Raw genomic sequence first — 12,997 nt, 5'->3', positions numbered from 1 at the left:
TCTATAGCACCTCATCATTGTGCTTACATAAGACAGTCTGTCCTTCAGGTGAGCAGGCAGCATACTGGCACGAGCAACACTTCATGTTTTGATAAGAAACAAAGGAACATGACAGTACACTCAGGCAGTTAGAGCGGAAATATTGCATTTATTTCTTACTCCGAGAATGTCTTTCTGAACAGGTCACTGGATCCAACATAACTGGTTTGACCTGCCAGCTGAAAAAGCCACATTTAAGCTCAGTGATCTGAAACAGCTGTTATCACCAGTGCTGATAGTTACACATGACCAATCCATTCTTTTTAGTCTGTGTGTGTTAAACTCCAACACATGCCACTTAAATTGAGCTATAACTTAAATTGACTAACCTGGTGGTGCTGGGACTGGAGCGCACAGGTTCTTGACTTTTTGAGTCTGAAGCAGGACCTGATCAACCTGATATGGGGGGCAGGAGCCTGTTACCCGGCACCCCCCCCCCCAATCGTTTGTGCTTATTTTTTTTTAACGTATACATGATGTCATGTCATTAATTATGGGACAGACTTCAGTATTGTCACATTACTAAACTAAAGACTTATCAGCTGTGATATAGGTATTGTATCTTGATTATATCATGCTTTGGAGATTCATACCAAACAAATCTGATTTTGTGAATAATAAACACGCTGACTTTAGCTGCCTGTGATTTAAATACTGCAGTTTTACATTTCTATGGTGCTCTTTGCTTCACATTTTAAAGCCTACAGTCTACCTGTGCTCAGGTATGACCAGTCCCCTTCAAACACATTGTGGGTCACCTTCGAACAGCCCCCACCTCCCTCATCACTCTCTCTCTCTGCATCTCTCCTATCTATCTCGACCTCCCCCGCAGAGATTCCTGCCTGCGCGTTCACGTTTCTCGAAACGCGCGGCGGGGGCCGAGGACAGAAGCCTCGCGCAGTTCGGCGGAAAAGAGTCATTATTTTTAGCGCCTGGTTCGCGTTTCGCGAGGAGCCGCTTGTCTGTCTCTGCGCCACAGTCTGCGCAGAGCTCGCGCGGAGCACGAGAGGACTCGCCGTGACAGAGCGCGGAGTTTCGGGGGAAGCGCGCGAGGACGAACATAACGGGCTTCGGACACAGACCATCTGAAGGGAGGCTTATCACGTATCACCGTATCGTCCGGCTTTGGTCTCGGCCTGTCCGGAGATGGCTAGCCCCGGTGCCTCTGGAGATTCACCGAATGCCCCGCGGGAGCAGGAGCCGCTGGAGCAGCACCATCCCGAACCAGCCTGTCGGGAGGCTCAGAAATGGATAGAGGTAAGTGAGGAGAGGGGGGCTCAGAGGCCTGCTGCTATTGCACACCGGGGACATAAACGGGTCATATAGCCACACGCTGTGAGCGGGGATATAAATAATCACCCCAGGCGCATCGTCACCTGTTTGGGAGGAGGGGGACGATGCGGTGTCCGTGTGGGACAACAGCCACTGTGCGTGTGAAAAGTTTTCACCTGTGTCGTCGTCCTAATGACACTGAACGCCAACACCTGCTCTGTAGGGACTTTAAACGCCGCTCGGGCTCGAAAATAAATCGTCATCATGAAGTAAAAGCTCGCAGAGTGTCTGTTTGTGTAGGGACGATGGAGAGCCTGTTTTCTACTTGCTAGGAGGAGAAACGCCCCCCTTTTTGAGGCGCGAGGGGATTCCGGTTGCCATGGTTATGAAACCGGGCCAGTGTTCACGCACGAGATGCTTCACTGTACCCACGGTTGATCGCATCGGATGAGATTATCATTTGCTGCATCGCTTCCACCATCATCTGCTCGGATACAGTGCCTCCTTCCATCAGCCTGAGCGGTGAATCACGGTTTGCCCGCGGAGCTGCTGCCTTATGACCTATTTTATACCTCCAGAGCGGCTCAGCTACCTGCCAGCCAGCATTTCAGATAGAGGAGATAAAGGACTGGAGCTGCTTCAAAATGACTATTTTTATTTTTTTAATGTTAAGTTTTGGCTTTAGCCTCACACCATGCTGTGTTTTCACAAGACTCCCACAGACTGTGCTGGCTGTCCTGTACATTAGCCAGAGAACAGGATGCTGTTATGGATAAAGCCCCTTAAAATGTTTAACTTTGTTTCCTACCTGGTCCTACTTAGAAGAGATGTAAATACAAAATGCATCTTTAAAATTATGATTTAATTTTTTAGGGGAAAAGAAAAATCTATGCGATACCTCTATATGAAATCATAACTGTCCCTCTTGTTAAATCAAGAATTAACTGTAATTAATCACATTTTTTTGAAAGCTGAGTACAATTTCACTAGTCACTGCCAGGCCTGATTACTGTCACACCTGTTGAATCACTTAGATAGAACCTGTCTAATAAAGACAGGTAGCAAACTAAAGGAACTGAAGGATCTCAACAAACTCACGATTTAAAGAAACTCAAGAACAGCTGTGAAACAAAGTCATTGACATATATCAGTCTGGAAAGAGTCCCAAAGCCATTTCTAAGGCTTTGGGACTCCGGTGAAGCACAGTGAGATCCATTCTTCACAAATGGAGAAAACTTGGAACAGTGGTGAACCCCTCCCAGGAGTGACCAGCCTCACAACATTACTCCAAGAGCGTATTGATGATTCTTTCAGGAGGTCACAAAGAACCCTCAACAACATCTAAAGAACTGCTGGCCTCACTTGCCTCAGTTAAGGTCAGAGTTCACGATTCAACAATAAGAAAGAGTCAGGACAAAAATGGAGAAAAAAAAAGGAGAAACCCACTACTGACCATAAAGAACACAAAGGCTCCCATTTATTTAAAAAACAAACAAACCCCAAAACAAAACATGTTGATGAACCCAGAGACAAAAAATATTCTGTAGTCTAACACAAAAGTTTTGGGAAGCTTTAAGTCCTGTTACATCTGCATTAAACTGACAGTATTTCATGAAAAGAACATGATAGGTAATAACCAAATGCACCAGCAAGTCCTTCTCTGAGTGGCTTCAAAAAAATATATAATTAAATAAAATGAAGGTTTTTGGAGGAAGCTTCATCAAAGTAGGACTTAGGTATGCTTGAAAACCATCCAGTGTAGGTGAATTAAAACAATTCTGCAAAGAACAGTGAGCCAAAATTCCTCCACGGTGGTGTGAAAGACCCGCAGCCAGTTATCACAAGTGCTTGATTGCAGTTCTTGCATCCAAGGGTGACAGAACCAGTTATTAGGCTGAGGGGGCAATTAGGATAGCTGTTTTCCCTCAATCATCATTTAAAAACTGCATTTTGTATTTACTCGAGTCACCCTTTTGCAGTTGGACAGCGGCAATTATTTTTTCACAGCACTGGAGCTCACACTTGGTTGAATTTTAATATAGAGTAAGTCTCAGTGTCCTGTCATCAATGAGATGTGAAAAACTGCAGCAAAGCTGAAGCTCGACCAAATTTGAAGCACAGCAAGCTCTACATCTATTTTGTCCTCAGTAGTACTTGTCCTCTTTTAATGACAGTCCTGACGTCGAGGCTACAAAGGGTTACATCTATACAAGAAAGCACACCTAATACTGAATAATACTTGTGTTTTTGTCGAGGAGAAGCTGGATTCAGGAAAGCTTCATAGCCAAACAGTTAAGTGAACTGGCCTTTAATGAGTGCATACAGATAAGACTGAAATCCAATCAGAGATTAAACAACCAGCCAGTGCACTCAGTGTAACAGTGGCTCCTAATCTGGAGGTCAGGACCCCATTGGGTTGCATAATGATTAACAGGATAGAAGAGTAAAAGGACTGACGGTCCGTTAGCTGCATTAGTGATAATGGGGTACTTCTGGTTGTTGTCAACATGAGAATAATGGATTTGTTTTAAAGATAATTCATAGATGAGCTCAGATTTGTTGAGTTGCAGATTTGTTACTTGTTCATGTTTAAAAAGTTTGAAAGCTTTATCCATAACTTGGAGTATTCATCATTGTATTTCAGGCTGTGTGTGCTTTATTTATATGCACCCCATTTATTGTGACTTGTATCATTATTTAATAAGCATTCGATAAATAACTTTACATATGCATTGTTGTGTTGTCTCCAAACTTGTAAAGACAGCAGTATATTCAAAGTACTGAGATGAGAATTTAAAACACAGTACTGTGTCTTTATTGAGAAGAAAATAAGTCTTCAACTTTCAGATTTATCTAACACTCTAAATCTTGGAGATAACAGTCATTTTTAAGCCCTTCTGCAGTTGGCTGAGTCCTCTTTGTTTTTTTGGGACCATCTGTCACTTTCATAACTACATATACAGCTTCAGCACCTGATAGTTTTTGACCCTACACTGTGGACTGTGTTAGCTTTTCCCTCAGCAGCAGGCACAGTCTAGTCTAGGTTAATGCCCACCTCTTAATCTTAATCTCTCCTGCGTCTTTGCTCAGTGTTCCTCTCGCTTTGTCGTCTTCCTGCCTCCTAATACTCCAGTTATTTTCAGGCTGCTCAGGCTCAACCTATTTCTGGTGGGGTATTTTTACACTCTCACAGGTGGGGATGGGGATTCAGAGATGACCATGCCACCAAACACTCCCTGCAACTTGTTCAGTGCCTGTCTGCCATGTCTGTAAACTATGCAAAGTGTATGCACACTCACGCATGCCAATCAGCTATGCATGATACTCCTGACAGCCTTGCACACTCCTCGGACACGCCCCGGTCGGGTGACACCGGTCACTATGGGAACATAACACGGGCAGGCTCTCAGGTGTCACTCTTTCCAGTGGGGGCAGTAGGCTATATATCATCAAATGACCCGAGCAGGAAATTCAGCTGGCACCGACAGGGCCTTTCTATCTGTTTATAGACAAGACAAGGCAGGAGTGTCACAGGGCTCATACACAGTCTCAGCTGCTGAGCAGGTTAAACTCAACTTGAACCTCAGAGACAAACGTGAGCCTCTGCTTTCATCAGCATACACCACATAGCAAGAGATAGAGTCAGATGCATGGGGAATAAACTGAAGAATGTGTATGCCTGAATAAGTGTGTGTGCGCGTGTGTGTGCCAGATGTCACAGCTGTCCAAGTCAGATTAACGCTGATAGTCTCAGACAGCCAGCCGGGCTTGCACGGGAGAGTGTGAGAGCATGGATTCATGGATTTTCCATGCATCAGATGGGGAATGAAATAATTTCAAAATACTCGCACAGGCTCGTTGTTAGCAGAGGTTTCTTTGGTTTATGGAAAGTCACTCTCATGTTTTACACAACACGCACAAAAACCAAATTGTGACTGGATGTGGTAATGTGGTATTAGTCTCTTGTGCATGAAACAGTACTACAGTTTAAGGTTCAAAGCACATCAAAATCTACACACAGCCATATTTTTAGTGAAATATTTAAACAAGTATTATTCTTGTTGACCATGTGATAAAATTTTAAGATGTGGGTCTATGTAGTGAACACAGCTATTGTTTATCTACAAAGTACAGTAAAATGTAAATTAAGTTATCAAAAATGTCTAAATATGTTTTTGGAAGCTTCAATACTGGATGGCACCAGCATGGTTGACAGAGATCAGCCGGCAAATAAGATGACATTTGCTAATGTCAATGGCCGATTTATCTCTTGGTTTGCATACTTTAAAAAACGGATGGATAACGTTTTTTTATTGTTGTTACCCTGCTGGGTGGGTGGGTAACCAGTATGGACACCTAAGTTTGTGAATACGATAACTTCAGAATGAGTTGTGTTGGAGTTTCAAATTGATAACATAGGGATATCTTCTAGAAATTTCAGATGTATTCTAATCCTGCTGATCTCAAGGTCAGAGGTCAAATTTTCTGAAAATCTTGTGAACTCATGAATGAGGTGACGTAGGATTTTGAAATTGATGCCACAGGTATATCTGCCAGGAGGCTGAGTGGCAAAGGAATCTACATAGATTTCTTTTTTTCATTGGTATAGTACATAGTATAATTAACCAAAGAAGAAAGAGGGGCAGCATGGCGGTGCTATGGTTAACACTGTTGCCTCATAGCAACAAGGTCCTGGGTTTAAATCCACCATCTGTGGAGTTTAGTAGGTTAATTGGTGATTCTAAATTGGCTGTCTCTCTGTTCCTGTGACAGACTGGGGATCTGTCCAGGGGCCCTATGGCAGCTAGGATAGACTCCAGCTCCTCTATGACCCTGATTTCTCATTACTGGCTAGACATGGTTTGGATCTTGTGGGAAAATTGAAAATTCTTTCATTATAAGTTGATATGTTCAATTTGTATTGGGTCTATTTTCACAAAGAAAAGCATCACCTCATTAAAATATGGATGGTTGGATGGATGGATGTTAAACACAGAATATAAGCTTGGGTGTAATATTGGTCTGACACTTCCTAATCATTTATTAAGTAATACTGGAATTACATAATGAAGTGCCTCTGAATTTGTATTTAACATAAATTGGGGGGTTCACAAGATTACAGAACATTTATATTTGGAAAGAAAATAATATGTAGATTTAACTCCTGACAGTTTCCTGACAGTTGCATCTTTAGCAAAGTGGCCCCAAATTATCATCATGTTTAGTCTTGACCTGTGAAACCCTGTCTTTTACCACCTAAATGGATTACAGCACATGATATTTTTCTCCTCCTCTGCTTCCTATGTGTCTGCTCTCTCATTCTTTCCATCTTTTCAGTTGTTAAAATAAAGGGTACTTTGGCCTACTTCTGCATCTCCCCTACCCATCTGCGCATACACACACACACACACACACACACACACACACACACACACACACACACACACACACACACACACACCTCAGGGTTTAAGTGGTAGCTGCTGCTGCCATTCACGCAGGGTGAGCAGAGCGATCCACTATGAGCGAGGGTCGAATTACTGTTACTGGCGCTGAAATACCTCCGAGGCCTTTGGCTTGGGTTTTTGTAGCTAACATGAATACATACAATACATAAAGCCCCAGTTCTTCTTTTGGCATCTTCTCTTTTCTCTTCTGCTTCAATATTTTTGAGCTCTCTATCAAAAACATGCAGACTTACATTAGTCACTGTGTTTAATCTCTGCATTTATTTCAGTTTCAGCTCACATAACCAATCGTTAACCACCTCCACCTCCCACCCACTGTCTGTTTGCTGTCTCCTCCACAAACACACACACACGCACACATGAACTATACAAAATACAAACAGTAGTCCTGCTCTCCCCTAAATACAGTACTCTACTCTGAGAGTAAATTATACATGGCTGTGCTCTAAATGTTTTACAGTCTTTAAAACACCTAACGAATACCAGCCTGCATTTAAAACCCTGTACTGAGGAGAGACTGCTCCTCTCTTCCTGATGTATCTTCAAAGAGCTGCTTTCATGTTAACACTTTTTTAACATTGACAAGGGTCAGTTTAGAATTAGAGTTTAGGACTTAGCTAGGAGATGTTGTGTGTGAATGAGGGGCCTCACAAAGATAGAAATATAAGCTTTATGTATGTGTTTCTCTGTGGGTGGGTGAGTGTAAGAGAGTGACACACAGAGTGATGAAAGACAAGAAAAAGAAGTGGATGCCAGTGGGAAACATCTGTTCATCACTTATGTAAGAATAAAGAAAAGTGATATTGTTTTCATAGCTACAGATGCACTGTGCTTGTGTGTGCTCTTCTTCAAGAACAATATGTGCAGTGGAACTAAAAAAGAGAAATTGAAATAAAATATGTTGTATTTTATTTCAATTTCTCTCTTTTTTTAATATAATACATTGTAAATGGAGTTTGTATGTTCTCTCTATGTCTGCGTGGGTACTCTAGCATACTCCCACAACCCAACGTACTTGTATATGTACTTTGTAGGGTTAGGTTAATTAGTGGTGCCGGCCAATAAATTCAAATGTATTCTCAGTGACCAACTTTAATCTGGTATGTATCCTGTAATTTGCCACCAGTCTGTATATGTGAAAAGTAGAATCAGAGAGTGTGGGCCTGCATTTAACGGTTTGGGTGCTAACTGTAATCTCTACTAATCTGGATTAAATGTCTAAACAGCATTGGTCTCTTCTCTTTCATTCATCTTTGGCCTCTGGTTACACAACTGCTCCTGAAAGCATGGCGTGCGGGTGCATTGGTGTGAGGGCGGTAAATCACCTCTGGTTTTCCTGATTCTCTCCTCTCCTACAGGATAGAGTCCAAATCAGAGCCTAGGTTAGAGGATTGAGGTTCTCGCTGCGGCATATGGGAACATTTTGGATAAAATTGAAAGAGGACACTGAGCAGTGTGTCAGCGACGTGGCGTCATTCTAATTTGGTTTCAGCTGATGAAAAAATGCTGGGGGAAGGGTGAGCAGGGAAGGAGCAGGTTCCTCTGTCAGGAAAACAGAAAGGCACAAATCCAGGGCCTGTGTAAGCATGTGTCCTGTGAGTAAATGCTTCACATATGGGCTGCAAATAATGATGGAAGAACCGCCAGGTGATATCTTTCTTAGACAGAGAACTATGTTATTTATCGCCAAGGGGAAATTCAAATACCTAGGAGCTCATTTTAAAGAAACAATCATCCTTCCAGTCATAACCATAAAAGGATTAGATGTGTAAAATAATTTAAGAAATTGTGGTAAAAACAGGAGGTGCAGTCCATCCAGGTTGATGCAGGAGGCAGAATGTGTACGAGTGTGAGATGATGTTTTAGGTGGCTTCACTTCCCAGAGTGTCCACTGTTGTCCATTATAGGTTTCAGTTTCTTCACCACAGTTTCATACAGGCCTAATGGACATATTTTATCAATTTTGCTGCAAATTTACAAAAAAATTCTCATCATTCAGGAGCCATTTAAATTTTCTCTCTAGCCCAAAACAGTTGAAGAACATGGTATTGTGACTCGTGCATGATAAAATCTACGTGGAGCTGATTTTTTCTGTCTGTGTTCAGATAGCGTTATCTCATGAATGCCTTGTGCTACCATGATAAACCAAATATTCATGTAAAGCTTGTGTTCTCTTCTTTATGAAACCATTTGAATGAGAGTTATGATCATTTAAAGAGCACTTGTAAAAAAGTGAGTCCAGCCTTCTGCCAAGCAGAGAGTTGACTTTTTCCACCAGCTTATCCAGCCGTCTCAGTGGGAAGAAGAGGCGGCTCTGTCTCTTCCTGTAGAGAGCATTGGTGTTCAGCAACCAGTCCAACTTGCCATCCAATAGGACCTGTCCTTGCCTTGTATGGAGACTGGCAGATGGGATGCTCTAGCTCTACTGAAATCAATCACCATCTCCTTGGTTTTAGTTGTGTTAAGTGGGAGGCAGCTCCCACTGCATCAGTCCCTGAAGGCTTCACCAAGGTTCCTGTATTAGTGCTCTTGTCCACTACTGATTCATGTCACAATAACTGTGTCATCACAGTATTTTTGCATCTATTTAAAGTCCGCTGTTTATAGTGTTAACATGAATGGTGCTAAAACAGGCCACTGTGCGCCTGCTGTATCACACCTCACCGTCCCAGAGACACAGTTCACCAGCCTGACGAACTGAGGTCATACTAACAGTTTGTTCCCCAGGACATCAGGAAGGGATCCACACCCAACCCCTCCAATATGAGAGGCTGGAGTTTGTCCAAAACACTAGAGAAATCAATACACTAGATTCTCACATGCATCCTGGCTCTCTAGGTGTGTGTAGGTCCTGTGCAGCATGTAAAGGACTGTATACAATGTGGTCCTGGTGACAAAAACTGGAGGGGTCCTGGACACAAAGCCTAGACTCAAGAGGGGGAGGGCCAGACACTCCAGGATCTTTATAATTTGGTAGGTTAAGGTCATATATTTTTCTCAACCGGTCAATATACTCTGAGCGCCGGTTTGAGAGAGGATGTTTTCCACTATTCCAGGACCACTTTCCTTTGGCTGCTTCAGGCTCCTCTTCAGTTCCCACTCCAGACACCTGAGCTTCTCCTTGTCCTCCTCTTCGAATGCCTGCTTTTTTTTCTAGTTAAGGAGCTTTTTCATGATCCAGGATTTATTTATTTATTGGGAAAGCAGCCACATGTTTCTAACTGGAGCCACAGCATGCCTACAAAAGCTAATGTAGTCCCTGATGGTGTCCATCCTGCTGTCATTGTCCACATCTATGTTGTTATCCTGTGACTCCAGCAGCACACTCCAGTCTGGGCACTTGAAACACTCCCTAAGACACCCGTTAGCCTCCAGAGACAATTTCTTGAATAAGCGGGTGGTAACAGGCCGCCTCATTACACAGGGTTTATGTGTGGGCTGAAGAAAGACCAGATTGTGATCTGATCTGACAAGTGGTGGTAAAGCAGAGATACCATTCACATTAGCATCTTAATACTAATCAGTGCTTGTTTATTCTAACTAAAGAGCTGAAAAATATTTGCTGCTTAATTCTACCAACAGTAGTAGAATACCAGTCTCTTTTTCTCTGTTATATAATGTTGTAAATAGAACATGTTGATGAGTTTTGGCCTGTTTTAACTGATCATACAGAAGAATCCACAGGTGTTTTATTTATTCTGTGATATTTTAAAGAAATATTCACCCATTTTATGCAAAGAGCTGCACTCTCTGTGTCCCCATCCACCACCATCTGTGTTTTCCTGTCCTTCTTCCACAGGCTGTAACCGGGAAGAGCTTTGGAGACAAGGACTTCCGCAGTGCGTTGGAGAACGGCATCCTGTTATGCGAGTAAGCCTGTGACCTCACTTCATATCACTTTTTGATGTCTCAAGCATCACCAACATGCACAAACTCCCATAAGACTCAATAAATCTCGGCCTCTCCTCCTCCTCTACACAGGCTCCTAAGTGCGATCAAACCAGGACTCGTCAAGAAGATCAACAGGCTGCCCACCCCCATCGCTGGGCTGGTAAGGAAACACTCTCCAGTGCGACACTGATCTCTGTAAATCACCCCTGTTCAAGTGATGAACTGACCAGCTGTTGCTGTCTCCTCCAGGATAACCTGTCAGTCTTTCTGCGTGGCTGCGAGGAGTTGGGCCTGAAGGGTGCCCAGATGTTTGACCCAGGGGACCTGCAGGACACTTCCATACGAGCTAACCTCAAGTAAATGAGTGAATGTGCAAATGTGTGGTTTGTGTTTTTTTTTACAGTAGCAGAGTAACATGCAATAGTAATATTCTTCTCTCTTGTTAGGGACTCAGACTGCAACCGCAAACTAAAGAATGTGAGTTGTTACCATTTTTTTTCTTTCGTTAGCTTGAGTATTAGTCTGTTTGGCATTTATAAATATACCCTAAACCCCTGTGGCTGTGTCTCTCAGGTGCTGAACACAGTGTACTGGTTGGGGAAAGCTGCCAGTGGCTGTGCTTCCTATAGTGGGCCTACTCTAAACCTCAAGGAGTTCGAGGGGCTTCTTGCTCAGATGAAGTTGGTGAGTGAAATCACAGCGAGGTACAGAAATGGCAGATGGTGTGGGGGATGGACCTGTTAGTTTCCTGTCTTTGTTGGGGTGTCCGAGATGGGAAACAGGAGACGGGTTTGTTTTTGTTACACAACAACACCTGCAGACAGGATATGAAAAATTGTTCAGATTGGATCTGTGGACTCCATTGAATCAAGTCTGTTTAAATAAAATACCCTTTTCTAGTTTTTGCTTCTTAGACTTGACGACCCATAACTGAGCTTCATCATGCATTGCTCCTGCTTCACACAGTCGACTGCATATTAACCTGAGATACCATTAATTTGAGATCTGTGGACTCAGTGGTGTCTTTTAAAAACAGCTAAAAACTCATCTTTTTAAACATGCTTTTGGTTGATTTTTGTTTTTATGTTTTAGCTTTACAAATACAAATACAATTTTACTTACTTAATTTACTTAACCTGATGTGTGTGCAGGAGAGCGAGGAAGGAGGGGACAGTTCACAGAAGCGCAGTGTTAGAGACAGCGGTTATGACTGCTGGGACTCTGAGAGGAGTGAGTCCCTTTCTCCGCCACGGCACACTCGAGACAACTCCCTAGACAGGTGAGACACATCTGTCAACACTCCTGAACATGCTGTATAATTTGCTGTTGCAGGCACAAGGGTATTTAAAATGGACCTATTATGCTATTCCTAATTTCCTAACGATGGCAGATGCTTATATTAGGCATGGCCAAAGTTTATAATAAAAAGGTCAGTGGGGGCTGCGAGGCTCAGGTTTCAGACTGCTGTCGACATTCATACAGAGTTTTTCGCTTTGTTCTGTATGATGTCACAGAGAAAGAACGGGTTCCCTTCCCACCAGGTGTTCACACCTTATTTTTAAATGGAGGTGGGGGCATGGATCTAAATATGGACAAAAGTAATGGTCCATCTATCCATCACACCTACAAGAGCTGCTCAGCCCGCAGAAACCCATGCCATGAAGCATCCGGCACACAGTTTTTGTTCTGATGTTAGAGTGTATCAGAAGAGAGCACTGCACTGCTTTTATCTTTGCCAGGCCAACTCTGGGCCCCAAGCCTTATGTTTGACACCCCTGGTCTACCCTGAATTGCACAGCTTTTGACCTCCATTTGTGTTCAAACAAGTGTCCCATCAGTGACTTCAGTTACATCATGTCTAATGTATTCTGGTATGTGTCCTTTTGTTCTTGCCAGTCTGGATTCCTTTGGCTCACGCTCGCAGCACAGCCCTTCTCCCGACGTCGTGAATCGAGGAAACAGCGACGGTCAGTTCTGATGAAATGCCTCTGAAGTGGATCCTGTTTTTATATTTTCAGAGAGCTGTTTGCTTCTCACCACTTCTACTGTGTCAAGCCTTTGTTGCTAAGCTGATGGCCTGCAAAGCTCCCAAATGACTCTCAAAGGAAAACTGCAAAAGTGTAGATACCCAAATACTCAACTACAGCATTCCTTTAAATACAAATCTGCTCGTCCAGAATTAGACTCACTGCTGTTCGACAGCATGTTGGTTGTTTAACCTTCATATAGTGCAACTGGTCAGACTGGCTGAGGGCAACAGCTGAATATCACAGTGTGTGTGTGTGTGTGTGTGTGTGTGTGTGTGTGTGTGTGTGTGTGTGTGTGTG

The 12,997-nt window shown here is 43.1% G+C and overlaps 1 protein-coding gene across 8 annotated transcripts in view; it reads left to right on the top strand.

The window, feature by feature from the left end:
- The first annotated feature begins 537 nt into the window (after positions 1 to 537).
- LOC102313089 (LIM and calponin homology domains-containing protein 1) overlaps positions 538 to 12,997 on the top strand; it is a 31,705-nt gene continuing 19,245 nt past the window's right edge. For 2 of the 8 annotated variants that reach the window (XM_014338212.2, XM_014338211.2), the window contains exons 1-8: positions 538 to 1,296; positions 10,579 to 10,649; positions 10,761 to 10,830; positions 10,920 to 11,026; positions 11,117 to 11,147; positions 11,244 to 11,354; positions 11,822 to 11,949; positions 12,567 to 12,637. In XM_014338212.2, the coding sequence (XP_014193698.1) occupies positions 1,186 to 1,296; positions 10,579 to 10,649; positions 10,761 to 10,830; positions 10,920 to 11,026; positions 11,117 to 11,147; positions 11,244 to 11,354; positions 11,822 to 11,949; positions 12,567 to 12,637 (700 nt within the window). In that variant the 5' untranslated portion in view covers positions 538 to 1,185. The remainder of the gene's footprint in view (positions 1,297 to 10,578; positions 10,650 to 10,760; positions 10,831 to 10,919; positions 11,027 to 11,116; positions 11,148 to 11,243; positions 11,355 to 11,821; positions 11,950 to 12,566; positions 12,638 to 12,997) is intronic. The other 6 variants (XM_014338214.2, XM_042226471.1, XM_014338213.2 and 3 more) reach the window with 5 other exon arrangements.

This window comes from Haplochromis burtoni, unplaced genomic scaffold (genome assembly GCF_018398535.1).
Source record: "Haplochromis burtoni strain Fernald_Lab_line unplaced genomic scaffold, NCSU_Asbu1 Contig_213, whole genome shotgun sequence".
Classification (NCBI taxonomy): Eukaryota; Metazoa; Chordata; class Actinopteri; order Cichliformes; family Cichlidae; genus Haplochromis; species Haplochromis burtoni.
The sequence above is the reverse complement of the archived record's forward strand: the minus strand, read 5'-3'. Positions and strand labels throughout refer to the sequence as shown.